Raw genomic sequence first — 17,391 nt, 5'->3', positions numbered from 1 at the left:
TGACGCAAAACCTAAAACACTGGCAAAAAAAAAAAAAAAAACGTCCCTGACACGTCTCCATTGTCTGCTGTGTTAGACCTACCTATGTTCAGAAATTGTATTTGACTAGCACTGGAATTGGCTGGTGTTCACAAAGCTAGGTACCATACAGGTATGTGGCAAAATGGTATTGATTACATCTCTTAGACAGTAATGTAACAAGAATAAGTTTTTTAAAGGTAGGTTTATATAAGAGGCAACTAAAAGGGTCTTGAGCATAGAAAAGAGTCTGGTCTTAACATTGCTAGTTTTAGTCAGTTCAACTTAGAGCGCTTAGAGTGTTGGCCACGACCTGGAGTGTGCTTGTGTTTCTTTGACGGCCCTTCTTTTTTCGACGACGTCCCTTCCGTTTTGGATGCCTGTCCTTCTTTTTTGGAAGCAGCTTCCTCAGAGTCCCACAGGGCGTTTCTGACAAAGCGAGACACCGCTCCTTTGTCCAGACGGGCTGCCTTCTTTCTGTCCGTGATCTCCTTGACTCTGTTCATGTATGTCCTGATTCTCTCCTGTACCGAGTCAAAGATAGGGGACTTTTCTTATGCACACACACACAATTAGATACTCAACACTGGAAATATCCTACCCTAACCAAGTTTAAAAGACAGATGATATAACTAGATTTAAACAGTGTAATTTTGTTGGCCACCGGTCAGAACCTTACTTGTTACTTCTCCTTAAGGAGGGAATGTTGGTTCACTTCATCTAAACACAGTCCTGGTGTTGAATGAGTTAGGGTGGGAAAAAACAACGTACCAGTTCTTGCTTAATTCCATGTTCTTTCGGGTTAATTCCTTGTGTAACCAGGTACACTGTAACCAAGAAATTGTTTTTGTAAGGGGGCTGGTCAGAAATGTATTCTTTACATTAACTTATGGACAATTACAAAGTCACATCAGAAAACAGCACTTACTCCAGAATAATGAATTGAGGGTATATGCAGACATCAAGTCCAGTTTAGCTTGCTCAAGAGGGTCCAGCTACCAAAAACAACAAGAGATAATTTTACAAAGTAAACACACAGTAAGAATAAACTATAACCACCAATCAGTATGCAATTTTGAGAGCTGATCTGCTAGCTAGTAGCCTATCTGCAAAAGCAAAGCTCAGACAGTTTGAGACTGATAGTTGCAGGTCATTTACCTTTAGCAGCGGTAGGCAAATATCAAGAAACATTACATTGAAAACTAAATGACTGCCTTTGAAAGGCCTTACCTTTTCCATGAGTTCCTTTCTGGGCATTGACAACACAGTCTGTACCATTGTGTTCACAGAGGCCACTGAAGATTCGAATCCCGTGAGCTGCTCCTCAATCTCTGTAGGATAGTCTTCAGGTATGTCTTCTGCCATGTCCTATCGTAACGTTAGACATTAGTCAGTCAGAAATGTAGTGAATCGTTTATCACCGAACAGTTAGTTAGCTATAGGCTATGTATATATTTTTGAAGCTATTTATACATTTGATAAAACGTGTTCTACATAATCTTACTATGGTAGCTAACACCATTCTCATGTGACACTAGTCTACAGCCAGCCTGCCTGACGACAAACAAAACGCAAATATGCACATTTTAAAACGCAAAGCCATACAATCAATGTTGGCCAGTTAAAATATATAGTGCAACACACATGAGTAGTTTGTGAATATCGCTACCATCAATACAGCTTGTCACTTGGACTGCAAAATGTTTTCAATCCAACACACGTTGTAGACCGGAGACAGGAAGTGAATGCAACAGCCAACAACAACCCGGTTTAGAAGAACTGGATCTCCTTTCTTGCTCTGTCGCCGTCTAGTGTTAGAGGAATTATTGGAGGAACACGTAGATTTTTTATATCGCTCCATGGTGGATATTGTGTTCTATCATAGATAAAATGGTTTGTTGATTACAATAATGCTTTATTTTGTCAGACAGTCACCCTCGATTTGTTTGTGTATTGTCTGTATTGTTTTTAATCAGGTCGCCGCAAGAGAGCAGGTCATGTAGGATGAGTTGACGTTACTATGGTTTCATTGAGCGTCGACGGAAAGTCCAGAAATGCTGAGACTCAAGGGTGTGCTAGCTTGGTGTCTACCTTAAGACATTTACAAAGAGTTGTGACAGGTATCTTGAGTTATGCCAGGTGTAAGGAAAAGGAGAACATGGATAACTGTGATTTAGAAAAGCTTTCCATATCAGGAGGGAAGTTACAGCCCACCTTCAAATCAAGTGTAACAAGTTACAAAGTCACTGTTGCAAGCAATGTCGACAACGTTACACTGGACCTACTGACAAGTGATTGTGGTGCTTCCTACAAAATTGTGAGTAGAGCCAAAACCTACGTTCAACATTTTTTATGTGAGAACCTGTACCACTGAACCGGAGTTATCTGTTTGAGTTATCAGACGTTATACACTTTACAATCAATGCTTTTTTGTTCAACCTTCAGTTTTTAGGAGACGGTTCCAAAACCATTCAACTAAATGATGGAATAAATGTGGTTGATATAGAAGTGATAGCTGAGGATGGTACTTCTAAGAAATACAGCATTGAGGTCACCAAACTGTCTGCAAGGACTGCAGTGCTGAGTGAACTGGCCATTGAGGGAGATGTTCAACTGCATCCTGCATTTTCTGCAAACATCTATGAATATTCAAGTAGGTTGGCAACTTTTTTAACCTTATAATAACAGCGATATTGCTTCAAATCAGGGTATGATGAATAGTTCTGTTCTATTAAATACAGTAATTTAGACGACTGATAAATATAGTTTTGTCATTCATTCTAACAAAAGCTATTTCATAGTTGATATATAGCCTAGCTTCCTTGCATAGGGCTTAAAAATAAAATGTACCCTCATTGATAATTAATACTATCACTTATGCATCGATTTTTGTTGTCTATAGGCACAGTTTTTTTCTATTGTAATACTATGACCATGCTGCCCAAAGTACCTGATAAGAACATGAAGGTTTTAGTGAACGGAGAGAGCAGCTCTCAATTCGTCTCACTAAACTTTGGAGACACGATGGTTGAGATCAAGGTTTGCTCAGCAGATGGCAGCAATTCACAGGTAAACTGATACTGTTGTTTTACTCTCAGTACTTATTAAATATGAGATGTTTGGTGAAACATTTGATATTATTTATGACCAGATAATATTTTTCTGGTCTCATCACTGTCTTGCTGAAGAGACAAATTACAAAATCACATTAGGCAAAATACTAATATCTTTAATGAAAATTAAAGGCGGGAAACTTCATATGCACTATTGTTGAACTGTTTAACTATTTCCAGTTTCTTCTCCCCTAGATTTACACAGTGTCAGTGACTCGGGAGCAGATTCCCATGGCTGTGACTTTCAGTGATGCAAAAGATTGTGTGGACTATGAGTGCCCTGTGTCTTTAACTGCCCTCTACAGACCTGTCTCCATTTACCAGAGGTGAGCTGGTATAGGACATATCTACTGAAAACAGGTATAATTCCACCAAGTGGTATATGTGGAATAAGCCCATAAGGAATGGTCATTTTCCAAGAACCTCCTGGATTAGTCCAACAAGTGATAATGTCTGACTACACTATGCATATCATGCAATAAGAAAGGCATATCGTTTTAAGAAAGGATTAAACGTCTCATATCGCTCGTAATTGAAATACTGTTGTTTTTTGTAACGTGTGGGACAAGTGAGAATGGTAGAACATGCTGTCACCTGTCAGGACAAAGAACCTCCCCAATAAGCTCTTGATCCTTGTTAATTGGGTTACCTTGTCTTTATGCAGTGAACCTAAGCACATCTTCTCCGGGCCATACATTGACATGCTGACACGTAGGTCGAAAGTTGACCCGTTGAATGAGTGTCCTCTGGGAGATAGCTGGAAGGTTCTAGAGCCAGACCTGGATGGGAAAATGTCTGCTGCTCTTGTCAAATGTTTCTTTGCATACAGAGGTACTGAACACTGTCATATAGGCTACATCAGTAGAATATCTTTTTTTCTTCTTCAGTGCCATTCTTTTTTTCTTTCTATGCCATTCTATATTACACATACATCATCTGGATTGGTAATTAGGCTTGGTTGTCATTACAATTTGGTCTTCCTGCTTTTTGTTCTTTAATTATATTTTAATAGCGCGTTTATCATACACGGGCTAGGTGATAATTCTGCCTGACGTCTTTTGAAAGGATGTGAAAGTTTGGTGAAACTGGCTGAGGTGGGTTCACACGCGCTGCGGTGTCCCCACAAACCATCAGCGGACCTGGATCCAAAGGTCAGCATGAATGATTGAGCAGCCGTGTGACCAAAGGGCCAAAATCACAGCCAGTGAGCCAGGCTCGACCTCATGCTTTATTTACCATGTTATTGCAAAGACGACTTGGTCGAACCGCAGTGGTGTTTTAGGTTTGGACACTGCCATAAAGATGAGTTGGTATAAAGTTTTGCTTAATCAAGAGAGTTCGTATTTTGACAAAGCAGTTCATTACAGATATCTCTGTTTTGTATTTGTGAAAATAAAAGTTGATTTTATAGCTCTAAAGAATACAATTGTAATGACATTCACTACTGCAACTAAGCTTTTGTCAGATTTTTTAATAATATATTGATCAAGAAGCAATGTTTCTTTCAGAATGTCACAGAGACAAGCTGGTATAAGAAGTATTTTGCATCTTCTAGCAACTTAGAGATAGAGACCAAGCACACTGTTGAGGTAATGAAACCTTTTGGAGGGACACTGACTTTACTTACCAAGACCTCTATATCATACGGCCAGTCAAACTTTATTATGTGCTTGTGTAGGTATGGATCTACTAAGTGAGGATGAGGATGATGACAAGTTAATGGTGATTGCCTTTTTTGTCTCTTCAGGTCCGTAACTGGGAGAAGAAACTACAAAAGGCAATTGGAGAAGACAGCGTAGATAATCTATGTACCTTAGCCCAAGACCACCTGAAACTGTACAGGCAGCGCCTACCTAAACCAGGCATGTTTCAGCTTCCAAGGCTGCCTGCTACACTGGCAACTGTCCCAGATAATTGTGGATTAGCCGTATCCATTGAAAAATACATGAAGAAGCGCTATTTAACGTTAGCTTAAAAGGCTTCTCTTGACATGCAGCCACTCAAGTTACTGTTAGTCTTTTTTAAGCCACTAATTGTCAGTGGTGACATGATAAGTGACATCAGAGACTGATCCTAGAGTATTGGATAGGAGTCATTGGCCTTGAAACATAATTCTTGACACCTGAGAGAGGCTGGGGTGTAGAACCCAGCCTTTGAATAAATACAAGGAATCTACTTTTACAAAATGCCAAATGTTGAATGTCAAGGTGGAAAATGTTTAGGTTCAAATGTTTGAGAGGGAGTTTATGTTTTTGTGTGCATGTTGGTCGACACAAAACAATTCAGGAAATACATCTCAAATTGTCTTTATTGAGGTAGAAAATCCTTCCTATTGTGGTGGAAATCCTTATATCAACATTTCATCATCCTAAAACATCCTAAAAAAAACATTATTTATAAATCTAACCCTCGAGGAATTCCAAAAGTATCTTCCACAGAAAAATGATTTCAGACCAACTCTGAACACTTGGTTGCCAAATCTTTATGCGGGGTCAAGGTGAAGCTTGTTTATATCTTCCGGGATGTAAAACATGTTGACATCAATGCAGGGTGACAGGTAATAGGCATTTTTGCCAAGACAAGTTACACTCACTGAATATTTAATGCAAAAAAGATGCATGCAATGATTCATAAGTGAAAGAGAAGAGGCTTTCACACGAAGACCATATTCCTTTTTTGTTATGAGAGCCTGGCTGCCTGCCTGGCCTCCTTGTACACATGTGTGTGTGTGTGTGTACACTAAGTGCCCGCTTGTGTGTTTCTCCAGGTGACATGCTACAGTATGAGGAGGGCCAGTCTCCTCTAGACAGCCTGGAGCAGGTTGCCATCCACTACGCCTCAGCCATCAAACTGAAACCCAAGGATCCCAGATTCCACTTCCTGCTGGGGCAGACTCTGGAAGAACAGCACCATGCCACAGAGATGTATGGCTTGAAGAAAAAAGTAATTTACAGATACACTGTCATCTGTTTGGGATTATGGTGCAGTGTTGATCATCATCATTCGTTCAGTCATTGCTATATTGTATTGCTGTATAACTCTGCTATTGCAGCATAACCCAGGCTGCTGTTGCTGCTCTTAGTGCAACATAATTGTGCAGCAGCATATTTTCCGTGCGACCGGGTGCTTTAAATGCACAAGGATTTGAACGTGATACTTCGAACCAAACATCAAAACCAATCCTCATTTTTCATAGAGACAACAGACAACTGCAACAAAGCAGTGTGCAGGATCACTGATATTGTTGTGTCATCAGGCAGATGGGGATTCTGAGGAGCTGAGCGGGGCCAAGGCGACGAGCCTTCAGGACGACATCCTGGCTCTCTGTAAGCTCCATGGTTTCACCGGCACGCCGACCCTGGAGAACCAGCTGAAGGCCGTGGACACTGAGTACCACCAGCTGAAGGAACAGGGCCAGTCAGGCAAGGCCGACTACGTCCAAACCCTCTACATCTGGCTCTCCAAGAGGGCTGGCAAGGTACTCGGATGACGCTCCATACCCTCCGTCTCTACCAGACAGATCTATTTCAGGTCTTACTCACCATTCTCAGACAGTGACACAGGACCTTCCACCGTCACTAATAATAATGTGATGGTAGCTCTGCAGGGCGTGCGTGTGTCTGCGGGTGTATGTGTGTGTGTGTGTGTGTCGGTGTGTGTGTCTGTGATCTCCATGCCTTCTCTGAACTGTCAGATCAATGGCTGTTAGATGAAAGGTAAGAGTAGACTTCAGAAGACTTCGCTGGCTGTTGAAATGCCATTCATCATTTAGTGCCTAAAATAAATCTAAGAGCCTTCTTATATATTATTTTAAGCTAACAGTATGCAACATGAAGATCATGTAGAGCCAGAGTGTATTTCCCTGTAACCAATACTATGAGTAGACTTGATTATAAATGAGCTGAACCGGTTCCTTATCAATGCCATGTCATAGTACTAAAGACGAATTACGGAGAACAAGATGAACCCTTTGCTCTCGACCAATGTTGTCCCAGGATGGCAGTGCAGGCCTCAGGGACAAGGAGAGCTGCATGCACAGGGCCTCTCTGAAGTACCTGGACGCCTGGTCTCTGAGCCCTGATGACTGGGAGTTCAACCTGCACACGGGACGTCTGCTGCTGCTGCAGGGGCTGGAGCGGGAGGCCCTGCAGCACCTGCAGACCGGCCTGGCCCTACGACCCTCCCAGCCTGCTCTCCGGTAAGGGGGCCTCCACACGGAGCCGCAACACCCACTTACCTACAAGAATCATCACCTACTTGGATGTCTAACACCCAGTGGATGTCTAAACATCAAGTCGAGATTCAACCGTAGTAGGTCGAGTTTGGGCGGAATGTGTGTGTATGTTCTTGACGCGTGTTTGTGCGTGTCCTTGTAGGTTCTATACAGGCTTGGCTCTTCTGCAGCAGGGGAGCGGAGCCTCGGAGGAGGCTGCGAAGGAGGCGGCTGGGTTCCTGCAGCAGGGACTGGAGCACGTCATCGCTCAGTACTGCAGCGACAGGTACGGGGGTGGGGGCGGGAGCGGGTCTTTGGAGCTGACGCGAGGTCCTGGGATGAACTCGGCTGTCGTCTCCAGGGGCGTGGAGCAGGCCGTTTGGGAGCCTCTGTCGAGCGTGAGCACTCACTTCCTGCGTGGCTGCCTCGTGCTAGGGGCCGCCCTCCAAAAGGAGAACACTCTCCCGGGCAAGACCATGAGTGGAGAGCAAGTCTATCACATGTGAGTTACTTCATTTCTTCCTTACTTATTTTGAAAAAGGGATATATCTACCCATGTTAGTTAGCATGTATCTTACTCTACCCTTTGTGTTATGTGAGCCTGTGTTTATATACCTATCCCTCCGTCTCACCCCCAAGTGTTGCAGTGCTGGCAGCCCAGGCTGTGTGTCGGTGTGTCTGTCGGGGAGAGGTGGCCCAACAGTTGGAGTGGGTGTTGCTCGATGCCCACTTTGCCCTTCTCCAGGGTCTCATGCTGGCCAAGCCTGGCACGGAGAGACAGGCCTCGGTGGCCAAGAGGTGCCAGGGCCTCGCCGCCCTCATCCGTCTCACCGCCATCGCCCCCTGTAAGGAACTGCTGGATATGCAGGAGAAGGTTAGACCATCATGGAGTAATGTGGTTCATCCAGTTGCCTCAGATCACCAACTGTATATGTGAGTTTGGATGGGGTTCTCAGTGAATAGTCAAGCAGTGTTTGACTACTGGCGTTGACTCCTGAGTGGTAGTGGCCACTGTACACATACAAAACTAGCCTCGTATGCTGTTGAGTGGTAAAATAGTGGCAGGGCTTAACATGGACCCCCAAGTAGTATATCCTTAAATCTTTATGATCAATATAATTCCCTGCACAGGTGTGCCAGGTTGCTGTGGTGACCGTTCCTCGTGACGGCCATGCCTTGTACCTTCTGGGTCTGGCCCAGCTGGCTCACTTTGACAACGACCCTGAGTCAGAGAGGTCAAAGGCCAACTTGGCCGACGCCTGCCTCAGCTTCCAGGCCAGCCTCGAGCTGGAGGACAAGCCTCAGAGCGGGGACCCCCCCGCCCAGCTGACCAGTAAGACAGCAACGCTTGTGTGTCATTCTGACCCATGAGAAACGCGTGTGGTCGTAATGCGCAACATCATCTAGCAATCCTCATAACGTGCGTCATAATAATCCTGTTGGAAGGAACACACGCGTAGACACGCACGCGTGTATTAGCCGCTTGAAAGCGTGTCCCTGTGCAACCGGCTGTGCCATCTCCCCCTGCTATTCGCAGAGCAGAAGTGGTGGCAGGAAAAGCTGGCCTCTGAGAAGGAGAAAGCCGCCAAGCAGACAGCCAGCCAATCCACGGGGACCGCGGGGCCTTCCGACGGAGGGGCCGCTGGGAGAGGAAGTGGGCGTGGCAGGGGAGGCCCCGGTCGAGGGGGGGCTACAGCGGCCGGCAAGGCCACTGCGCCTGCTAAAGGAGGTGCCAAGGCCGCCCCCTCCGCCAAGCCCCCTGTGGCCAGGTGAGTCAGATGAGTAAAGATGTCAAAGGAGCAGAATCAGAGTGTTGACGGGTTATGGCGACAGGTGATGAGGATGAGTTCTGACATTTATGAACTGGAGAGATACGGACACGATGATATATTCGGTCATACATATTCAACACTAATATTGCGCTTCTAAGTTATTCCTCAACCTCCCTCGTGCTTTGAAAAAGGATTTGATCCTGTTTCAGCTTGAACTTCAGACTGTTTGCAATACATCATCCTTGCTTTAGACCACCCTCCCAGTGAATAACAGCACAAGCACAAAATCAGACCACAGGCATTGCCATTGACCCCGATCACAGTTCTGCATCTCCCCAGTAGGGGGCGAGCTGGAGCAGCGGCAGCACCAAGGACAGATGGATCATCCAGAGCCCCGGCAAAGCCCAGCTCCAAGACTCAGCTCTCCCCCAGCAAGTCCAAAACAGACTGCTCCCCCAGCTCTACCAAAGCAGGAGCTCCACAGGGTAGGCTCCACAACCCTGGGATAAGTCGGAGCAAGGGGGGTGGGGTAGGGGTGGGATGGTGGTGGGGCGGATCAAGAATCCCAGTTCCTATCAAGATTGCACACGTATACATCCTCATATCATACCCAGTTACTGTACAGCAGTCCATTTATTTGATGATGTCAACATCCAACTGTCTGTGCATGTGCTTGTGTCTGTCTTGTCACAACATGAAAATAATTACACTGCAGAGTCGGTAGCAGCTGAATGCCCTGGTGGCCCCACCCCTGTGAACCGCCGGTCCCACGCCCCCCGCTTAGGCCTGGCCCGTGCCCTCTCTCGCAACGCAGACACACAGGACCAGGCTTGCCAGTTCTACAAGGAAGTCATTTCCATGGCACCAGAGGTCAGTCAGTGTGTTAGCCAGACCACTGGGGTACTAGCAAAATATACTGAGAAACAACAGTATATGTTGCCCATTTGAACGTCCAGTCCTCTGTTGCTTGACGGCCCAGGTCCATGATGCCTACATTGAGCTGGCGGAAATGCTGGTGAAGTCGGACCCCCTGGCTGCCGTGGAAGTGTACTGCAGGTTCCCCCTGAGGCCTGTGGCTGAGCAGACGTTTGACGACGCCTTCATCACGGGCGAGATCATCCGCAACATCATGAAGCTGGAGTTGTATGACCACCCCCAGTTAGGGCCCAACCTCGTAGCCTACGGGAAGGTCATGGGCCTGGGTAAGAGGAACACCTTGAGGGGGTTCTTCTCTTAAGGTTTATGGTTCTGTACTGGATTGTGTGGACTTGGTTGGCATTCACATGGTACATTCATAGGGTCCTCACAGCCACAGTTCCCTGTGTAAGTTGACAATATAGCCAATCCTTTTGTATTTCAGTCATTCTGTGCTGACAAAACAACGTTGGCAGTGGTACAGAAAATATTGTAGGAACATATTGTACTTTTTAAGAAAGTATGACCTTGATGCAAGTGGTTATTAGAAAGAATGTGTCTGAATTGTTTGATTGTACTCATTGTTTCATTGCACTGAGCCGATGACAAGACACTTTTGTCTGACATTTATTCTATGAATCTGCCTACTAAGTTGTTTTATGCGTTTTTATTCTTGATTTGTCTTTCAAGGTTGCATTGAGAAATACATCGATATCCTGGATGGGAAATTCCAGACTCATCTTCTGAAAAGCGTTTATGCTGGTATTCATAATACGTCAGTGGATGACAAGGACCTACAGGACTTCTTCAAGTTCAAGTGCTGGCTATGAAAACCCCAGCTTTGATGATGGGATTCTGCTCACTTCTATGATGATGCCTTTATTCTGTGATGCAGTGAATTAGGCAGGATAGTCACATCTCGCTTAAACAAATAAATGTAATTTCACACAAAGAGAAAAGCTGAATTTTTTGCCATTCTTTTTTCCAGCACCTGCTCCATAATGCATTTTATCATTGCCATTTTTACAAAACACACATACAGGGTCTTTGGTTTATTAACAACATTATCCTAGAATTAATATGCAAGTCAGACAGTCCTATCGATTTTCTCAAAGTCCATTTATTTGGAAAACACATCAATTGAATATAGTCCAACACAGGACCACCCTTATAAAGAAATAAACATTTACACATACTGCAGCAATATATTAAGATTCAGCAGCATTCAATATCAATTAATTTTGGAGTGAACATGAACATTCCAATCAGTAAAAATATTGAGAGTGGATAAGAAAGGACATTTGACCCCCACAACATGTTGAGAAGAGGATAACTCATTCTAACAATATCCAATGAAAGAAGGCTGGGGAATTCTTCTATCAGATAACAAACATCAATTCTATATATGCAGATTGTTTTTTGTGTTTAGCAAGGCTCCAATAAGCAAAAGCTTGTTTCAGGGAAACCATCTGACTCAGACAAATCAGGGCATTCCAAGGAAACTAAAGGGATGACAAATACTAAGAATGTCAATAAAGCCATTCAGAGTGTTGCCCCCAGACATACCTTTAAATGTTCTATCTGCATTCCTCCTGCTTGGTCCACTTCACACGCGGTTGAGCTTGGTCACAATAAGCACACGGACAGACTGGTCGAAGGCTGAACAAACACACAGGCCCTGCTTATCAGGGCTCCAATCCAGGCTGGCGATTGGCTGGGATGACAGGGTGACATTTTGCAATAGGTTGACTGTGCCAGCTACACCCATATCCACCTCATCTGCATCCTTCTTACTTCTCTGGGCAGGGTACTCACTAGAGGATGAAACAATGTTTTGGATGAGCAGGCAATATGTGTTCATTTCCAGGTTTTAGAAGGACAATAGGATTGATGCAGCACAACATCAACAAAGTTATTAAAGCTCTTACTATTTCCATAGATGCAGGTTGCCTGCTCCACCTGCCGTCATGAAGATATCTCTGTTCTGAGGCAAATGCCTTACTTGCCAGATAGTAGATTTATGGGCCTGAAATCACAAAGTAGATTGGAATCAAGCCTAGCTAAAATAATGTAACTTTATATACTGCTAGCCTTCCTCTTATTTACGTAATGGACAATGGTATTGAAAATGATTTATGTCACACAATCACACATGGGCAATTTAATGAATGAATTAAACTAACAGCAGGAGGAGACGTAAAACATAAAAACATGATTATATGCCATATTAAAAATATTCATAAATTAATCTATTTAAAAAAAACATGAAATGTGTGTGCCACCAGTTGATTTCACTGAAGCCTCACTGACAGCTCCAAACACTCAGCTGTGCATTCAGGGAAGTCAAGTGTGTTTTCACAGCATTTTCACATGGGCAGAAAGAAAACACAAAACAGCCCTTTTCTCACTGTCCATTTTGGCAACAAACTGCTTTCTGACCAAAGAGCTTGTTGGACAAACACGACAAAGTAGTTCCAGCTGTGGAAATGTTAAAAGGCCGACTTCATAACCCCCCCCCCCCCCATTGAATATCCGACTGAATTACCTTTTCAGACACAGACGCGAAGCCCTTGGTGGCGTGCTGGGTCCTCATGTCAAAGACATGGAATTTCCCTTCCAATGAAGTGGCTACCAGTTTGTTCATGTTAATGTCCTTCCTGTCAAACTCCACGCAACACACCTGGACAGTGACAGAAGTAGAAAGTGATGGTAGTACTGGGCAATTATTATAAATACTAGAGAAAGAAGTTTAGCACAAAAAATATAGTATAAACACTTAGAATTAAGACATATCCATACTACTGCTGTATATAGAACAAAATATTGAAAGGAATATTCTGAGCCCTTATATAGTGCATTACAGACACTCATATTTGAGCAAAACATTTAAGTGTCACCAAGAAAACATCTAACCTCTTATCTCAAAGTGAAGAATAACAATATTCATGACCAGTTCAGTCAGAGGCAATAATGACAGTCAATCTAGTAAATTCATATTTCAAAGGCTGGAATTGGAAACATTACTTTGTTAGAGGGATCTATGCATACCAGGTTTCGTTTTTAGGAAGCATACAAACAAAGAAACTCACCCCATTCTTTATGTTGGTTTCCCATCGCAGAGACATGTTTCGGAGGTCAAAGAGTTTGATGTCACCGTTGTCATAGCCAGCGCAGACACAGCGGTCTTGGTCATTAAAAGCATGACCTGAATAGTCATTTTGTATAAAAGGTCAGATGCTGAATAAGCTAATGTTGACATTTGAAATTGATGGACATTTATTTTGGGCACAGTCAGTTAGATTTACTGACTGCTAGTATCTAAATCATTCGTCTCCAATCCTATATTATTCAACAAATTCAACTCATTTATATGGTGGACTTGAACAAGCATAAGAAGCTAAAACCAAAGAGACTTGAGCAGAGGGAAAGAGCTCATTTATGTCGTAACCTCCTACTGCATACCAAAGGCAACAGTCCAGCAGTCCCTCTTGGGCTCCCCCTCCCCTGGCTCCATGTTGACCACGGGTGAGTCTCTCTGCCGGGTGTCCCACACCTTTACTGTGCCTAGAAAGCAACGGGAATCCCATAATAGTACACTTAATGAAATCGCTAAAACATTTTTTTGTCTTGATGAGGAGTGACACACACTAGAAGAATATGGGCTTTACTCCCACGGATCATCATTTGAAAATGTACAGACAATAAGCCTAGTTGCTTGCAAATAACAAAGCAGGATTGACAAATAAGCTACAGATTCTGGACACAGAATCAACCATTTATTAAGGACTGGAGCACATGCAGTCATTTCATGGTCACATCCAAGTTACCATCTCTGCTCCCGGTGACTATTTCGGGAGCACCGTCACCAATCCCAAGGCCTCCAACACCATCTATGCCGTTCACAATCTCTTTGTGAGCCTTCACTGAGTACACAGGAACCTCAGGCACCTCTAGGTTCCTGTAGACAGAAGATCAGAGCACAACATGTATCCCAGAATTGAAAGTGATTTTGCACTCATTCATGCATGTCTTTCACAGGGTTCCATGATATAGCTGTGGTGTTATTAGCAAAACCCTAATGTAAAGGTGACTTAATGCTAAGGAGATGGTGTCTACAAATATGTTTGTGGTATAGTGATTGTTAGAAGGCTTAGCAGTAGTATACATTTAAATGACGGGAATACCATATGTTGAGAGTCCCATCAAAATCCCCAGTTGCAAGATGCCGTTGTTGAAGAGATGTGGCCCCAAAAGTCCCACACTTTATAGGCTTTGCTTTCTCAATCTAAAACATACACAATTGATGTGATTGATTCAGAACTCAAGAAAAATGCATGACCAAGGAGGCTAGTTGTTAGTTTATAGGTGTGCTTGCTATAAAGACAGTTTATACTGGGTATCTTTTCCTTGTTGGCAACAAGTTGCTATGGTAACAGACAGATCCTGCCAGGACTGTTCTAGAAGACTGAGGTTAGGAAGCTAGCTGGCTAGCAATTTATCAAATCAGCAGTTCACGTTATCAAACTAACATAACAGCAAAATATATATGTAAAGTATTTTAAAACGTAGCCGAGAGAAATAAAAATATACCTCTTTCACAAGTTGGACCTCTCCATGTTGCACTTCGTAAATTTGCATCACCCCAGTCCCCCTTGCAAAGTTTCCCATGCAGACAAACTTTGCACTACATGGTATCCATTTACTATCAAACACTGTGTAGTTTAAACTTTTCTGTATGTGAGCTATGATTTGAGGCTTCTCAAATGGCGTTGTCATCTTTTCTGGTAAATAATAAGGACAGGTAGTTATATCACAGCACTGGCTTTCAGCTTGTTTCCACAACTTGTCAACACTACTTACGTCCACACAACCAACGACGTGGTCCTAGTTCCGTACTTGAAGCTGTTTACATATTCGCCTGATAGAATTGGAACGGTTGCAATGTATTCTGTATATTAAATCTCTGTCTTAAATATTAACGAACATATTTTTCTAAATCGCGGACATGAAAGGCACTTGGAATTGTCACAACGGACTCACAGTTGCACAGAGGTTGGATTTTGTATTTTTCAGGCGCGTGTTGAACCACTATAGGGTCTTTCGCACCAACACGGGAACAACCGCATGTCAAGGTTTGGGTATTCGTCCCGAGTTTCACGTAATTTTTCTCATCAGAGATCAAATTCGTAATGGACACTGACAATAACTCAACTCCAGCTAATACTGCCACAATGGACAGTGAGAGCACCGCAGACGATTTCATAAAGGTGAAATCAAAAAAGACTCAAAAGCGAAAACGTGAGCAAGATGTAGTAGACATGGATCCAGAGGACTCCGTGGCATGCAAGCGACCCCAGTTTCCCCCAATTTCAGGCGACAAACTTACGGTATGGTAATCACATGCTTTAGCTTAATGTAATTACATGTTTTGCCATGGCCAAAAATGTATTTAGTCAGATGATCAAACATAGTAATTGGGTTGTCGTCATGCAAGGCCACGCGCGTGCGCACATGGATCATGGAAGACCTCACTGTTATGCGCCTGTCAGACATTATGCTGTTACCATGCCTTATTTCAGAACACTTCTGCTACTTTCACGTGATTTGTAACTGGTGATTCATAATTGAACTGCATTAACGATCGTCTCAAAATAATGTAAACGCCTTTCTTCCTATCCTTACAGGGTGGCATAGATGAGTTGCGAAAAGTAGCTGTCCCAGCCCACAGGTATACGCCCCTGAAAGAGAACTGGTTGAAGATTTTCACTCCCATCGTGGAGAACCTCCAACTTCAAGTCAGATTTAACCTCAAAACCAGAAATGTTGAAATCAAAGTAAGTGCAATGTTACAGTCCTCCTCGGTGCATGATTGTACCTCCTTTTAGAAGCATATTAATCCGTTAGCCAGTTCTTAACTGTTAAACTGTATTTTTTGGAACCACTTTTTCCTTAGTAATCCATCCACAAAGTATTCATCACTTTAGCATCATGAAACATGATGCAACCTTTTAAGATGAAGCTAACCTTACAAACAATGTTCCAGACATGTAAAGAGACACAGGACATCGGGTCCCTTACAAGAGCTGCAGATTTTGTCAAGGCTTTTGTTCTAGGATTCCAAGTTGAGGTAAGCACCTTCATTTAGAAGTTTAATGCAAGGTAACTAGCTCTCGACCAGGAATTACATGAATACATACTATTTGTTGTGTGGACTGGAAGTTTGGTTAATCGTTTTTTTAAGGATGTTCTTTTCCTTTTTATAATGTTTGAAAGTGTCTGACTGCAGAGCCCTGTCTCTTTTCCAGGATGCCCTAGCCCTCATCAGATTAGATGAACTTTTTCTTGAAACCTTTGAGGTCACTGATGGTAAGACACTGCCTCACTGCTGTTACGTCATTTTACGATTCAACACTCTGTATTACTTTGTTGTATTCTGCTATCCTGTATTTAATGTCTTCATGTCTCTTCTTGGCAGTAAAACCACTGAAGGGAGACCATTTGTCAAGAGCTATTGGAAGGATAGCAGGGAAAGGAGGAAAAACTAAATTCACAATTGAAAATGTCACCAAGACACGAATTGTGCTTGCAGACACGTGAGTAGCCTTCTGTTCCTGTGAGCAAGTTTAGACTTTCTACTGAGATGTGATTTACTCATATTCAGTATCATTATGTATTCAGCATTATATGAGTTGTAAACTTTTACATGTGTAATTTTTCCACAGGAAAATACACATATTAGGATCTTTCCAGAATATCAAGATGGCACGGACAGCAATATGCAACCTCATCTTAGGTAAAGGAATGGAGATGTCACATCTCAGAATCACTTCCACATTGCTTAAGGAAATGCACCGGCTGCATGTAATGAGCTACAGAAAGTGACGTAAGCTTTGTGTCTTCTACAGGTAGTCCACCTTCGAAGGTCTATGGAAATATCAGGGCAGTGGCCAGCCGGACCGCTGAGCGATTTTGAAGACCAATGTGCAGCATGGATTTATTTTCTCCCTCAGTGGTTGTGGTGGAACTTTTAGGTATGATCCTGCTATGGTGTCTTTGGATATGCCAGCAATAACTGAGGATGGCCTTCTCTGCATCCAGATGTTTGGTCTGGTCATTCTCCTAGCTTTGGGGATGTTCTACAAATTGCCCCCTTTTACCTTTTTCATGCTCTGCTGTTGGTCCAAGGAGGAAGTAAAGAGACTTACAGGATCGAAAGTAGTCTATTGGTGTAAAGGCTATTCACAATAAAGTGCAATTAACAATGTAAAAAGTTCAATCCCCAGTGTGGATTTGATTTGAATGGCAGGAAATGTATTTTCAAACTCAACAGAATGTTCGCAAAAATAAGTTGTTATGAAAA

The 17,391-nt window shown here is 43.2% G+C and overlaps 4 protein-coding genes across 6 annotated transcripts; 2 read left to right on the top strand and 2 right to left on the bottom strand.

Moving 5' to 3' along the window:
* Positions 1-204: 204 nt before the first annotated feature.
* Positions 205-1,816, bottom strand: c1d (C1D nuclear receptor corepressor). Of its 2 annotated transcripts, none has more exons than XM_084708780.1 (5): positions 1,688-1,816; positions 1,249-1,386; positions 947-1,013; positions 790-845; positions 205-542 (listed from the first exon to the last, which is right to left on the bottom strand). In XM_084708780.1, the coding sequence occupies exons 1-5, from the start codon at positions 1,688-1,690 to the stop codon at positions 294-296; spliced, it is 513 nt and encodes a 170-aa protein (XP_084564906.1). In that variant the 5' UTR covers positions 1,691-1,816; the 3' UTR covers positions 205-293. The 2 variants fall into 2 exon arrangements, with proteins under 2 accessions (XP_084564906.1, XP_084564907.1); XM_084708781.1 differs by having other exon boundaries at positions 1,663-1,750.
* A 10-nt stretch (positions 1,817-1,826) lies between these two features.
* Positions 1,827-10,986, top strand: LOC146268213 (uncharacterized). 2 transcript variants are annotated; one of them, XM_084708774.1, is made up of 20 exons: positions 1,827-2,335; positions 2,464-2,671; positions 2,921-3,087; positions 3,327-3,457; positions 3,796-3,962; positions 4,197-4,282; positions 4,640-4,720; positions 4,879-4,993; positions 5,899-6,074; positions 6,388-6,609; positions 7,127-7,329; positions 7,508-7,630; positions 7,706-7,846; positions 7,984-8,218; positions 8,476-8,677; positions 8,882-9,113; positions 9,456-9,601; positions 9,832-9,986; positions 10,096-10,318; positions 10,722-10,986. In XM_084708774.1, exons 1-20 carry the CDS (start codon positions 2,039-2,041, stop codon positions 10,859-10,861), a joined length of 3,450 nt encoding a protein of 1,149 aa, XP_084564900.1. In that variant the 5' UTR covers positions 1,827-2,038; the 3' UTR covers positions 10,862-10,986. The 2 variants fall into 2 exon arrangements, with proteins under 2 accessions (XP_084564900.1, XP_084564901.1); XM_084708775.1 differs by having other exon boundaries at positions 2,039-2,335; positions 9,459-9,601.
* Positions 10,987-11,131: 145 nt separating this feature from the next.
* On the bottom strand, positions 11,132-14,931 carry dnaaf10 (dynein axonemal assembly factor 10). The gene is made up of 8 exons (XM_084708776.1): positions 14,622-14,931; positions 14,216-14,316; positions 13,859-13,989; positions 13,494-13,595; positions 13,121-13,236; positions 12,577-12,711; positions 11,960-12,057; positions 11,132-11,845 (listed from the first exon to the last, which is right to left on the bottom strand). Exons 1-8 carry the CDS (start codon positions 14,805-14,807, stop codon positions 11,638-11,640), a joined length of 1,077 nt encoding a protein of 358 aa, XP_084564902.1. The 5' UTR covers positions 14,808-14,931; the 3' UTR covers positions 11,132-11,637.
* Positions 14,932-15,115: 184 nt separating this feature from the next.
* On the top strand, positions 15,116-17,307 carry pno1 (partner of NOB1 homolog). Its single transcript, XM_084708777.1, has 7 exons — positions 15,116-15,418; positions 15,716-15,865; positions 16,075-16,158; positions 16,337-16,397; positions 16,507-16,624; positions 16,754-16,824; positions 16,937-17,307. Exons 1-7 carry the CDS (start codon positions 15,221-15,223, stop codon positions 17,002-17,004), a joined length of 750 nt encoding a protein of 249 aa, XP_084564903.1. The 5' UTR covers positions 15,116-15,220; the 3' UTR covers positions 17,005-17,307.
* The last annotated feature ends 84 nt before the right edge of the window (positions 17,308-17,391 follow it).

This window comes from Hypomesus nipponensis, chromosome 11 (assembly GCF_054491055.1).
Source record: "Hypomesus nipponensis isolate SF chromosome 11, ASM5449105v1, whole genome shotgun sequence".
NCBI lineage: Eukaryota > Metazoa > Chordata > Actinopteri > Osmeriformes > Osmeridae > Hypomesus > Hypomesus nipponensis.
The sequence above is the reverse complement of the archived record's forward strand: the minus strand, read 5'-3'. Positions and strand labels throughout refer to the sequence as shown.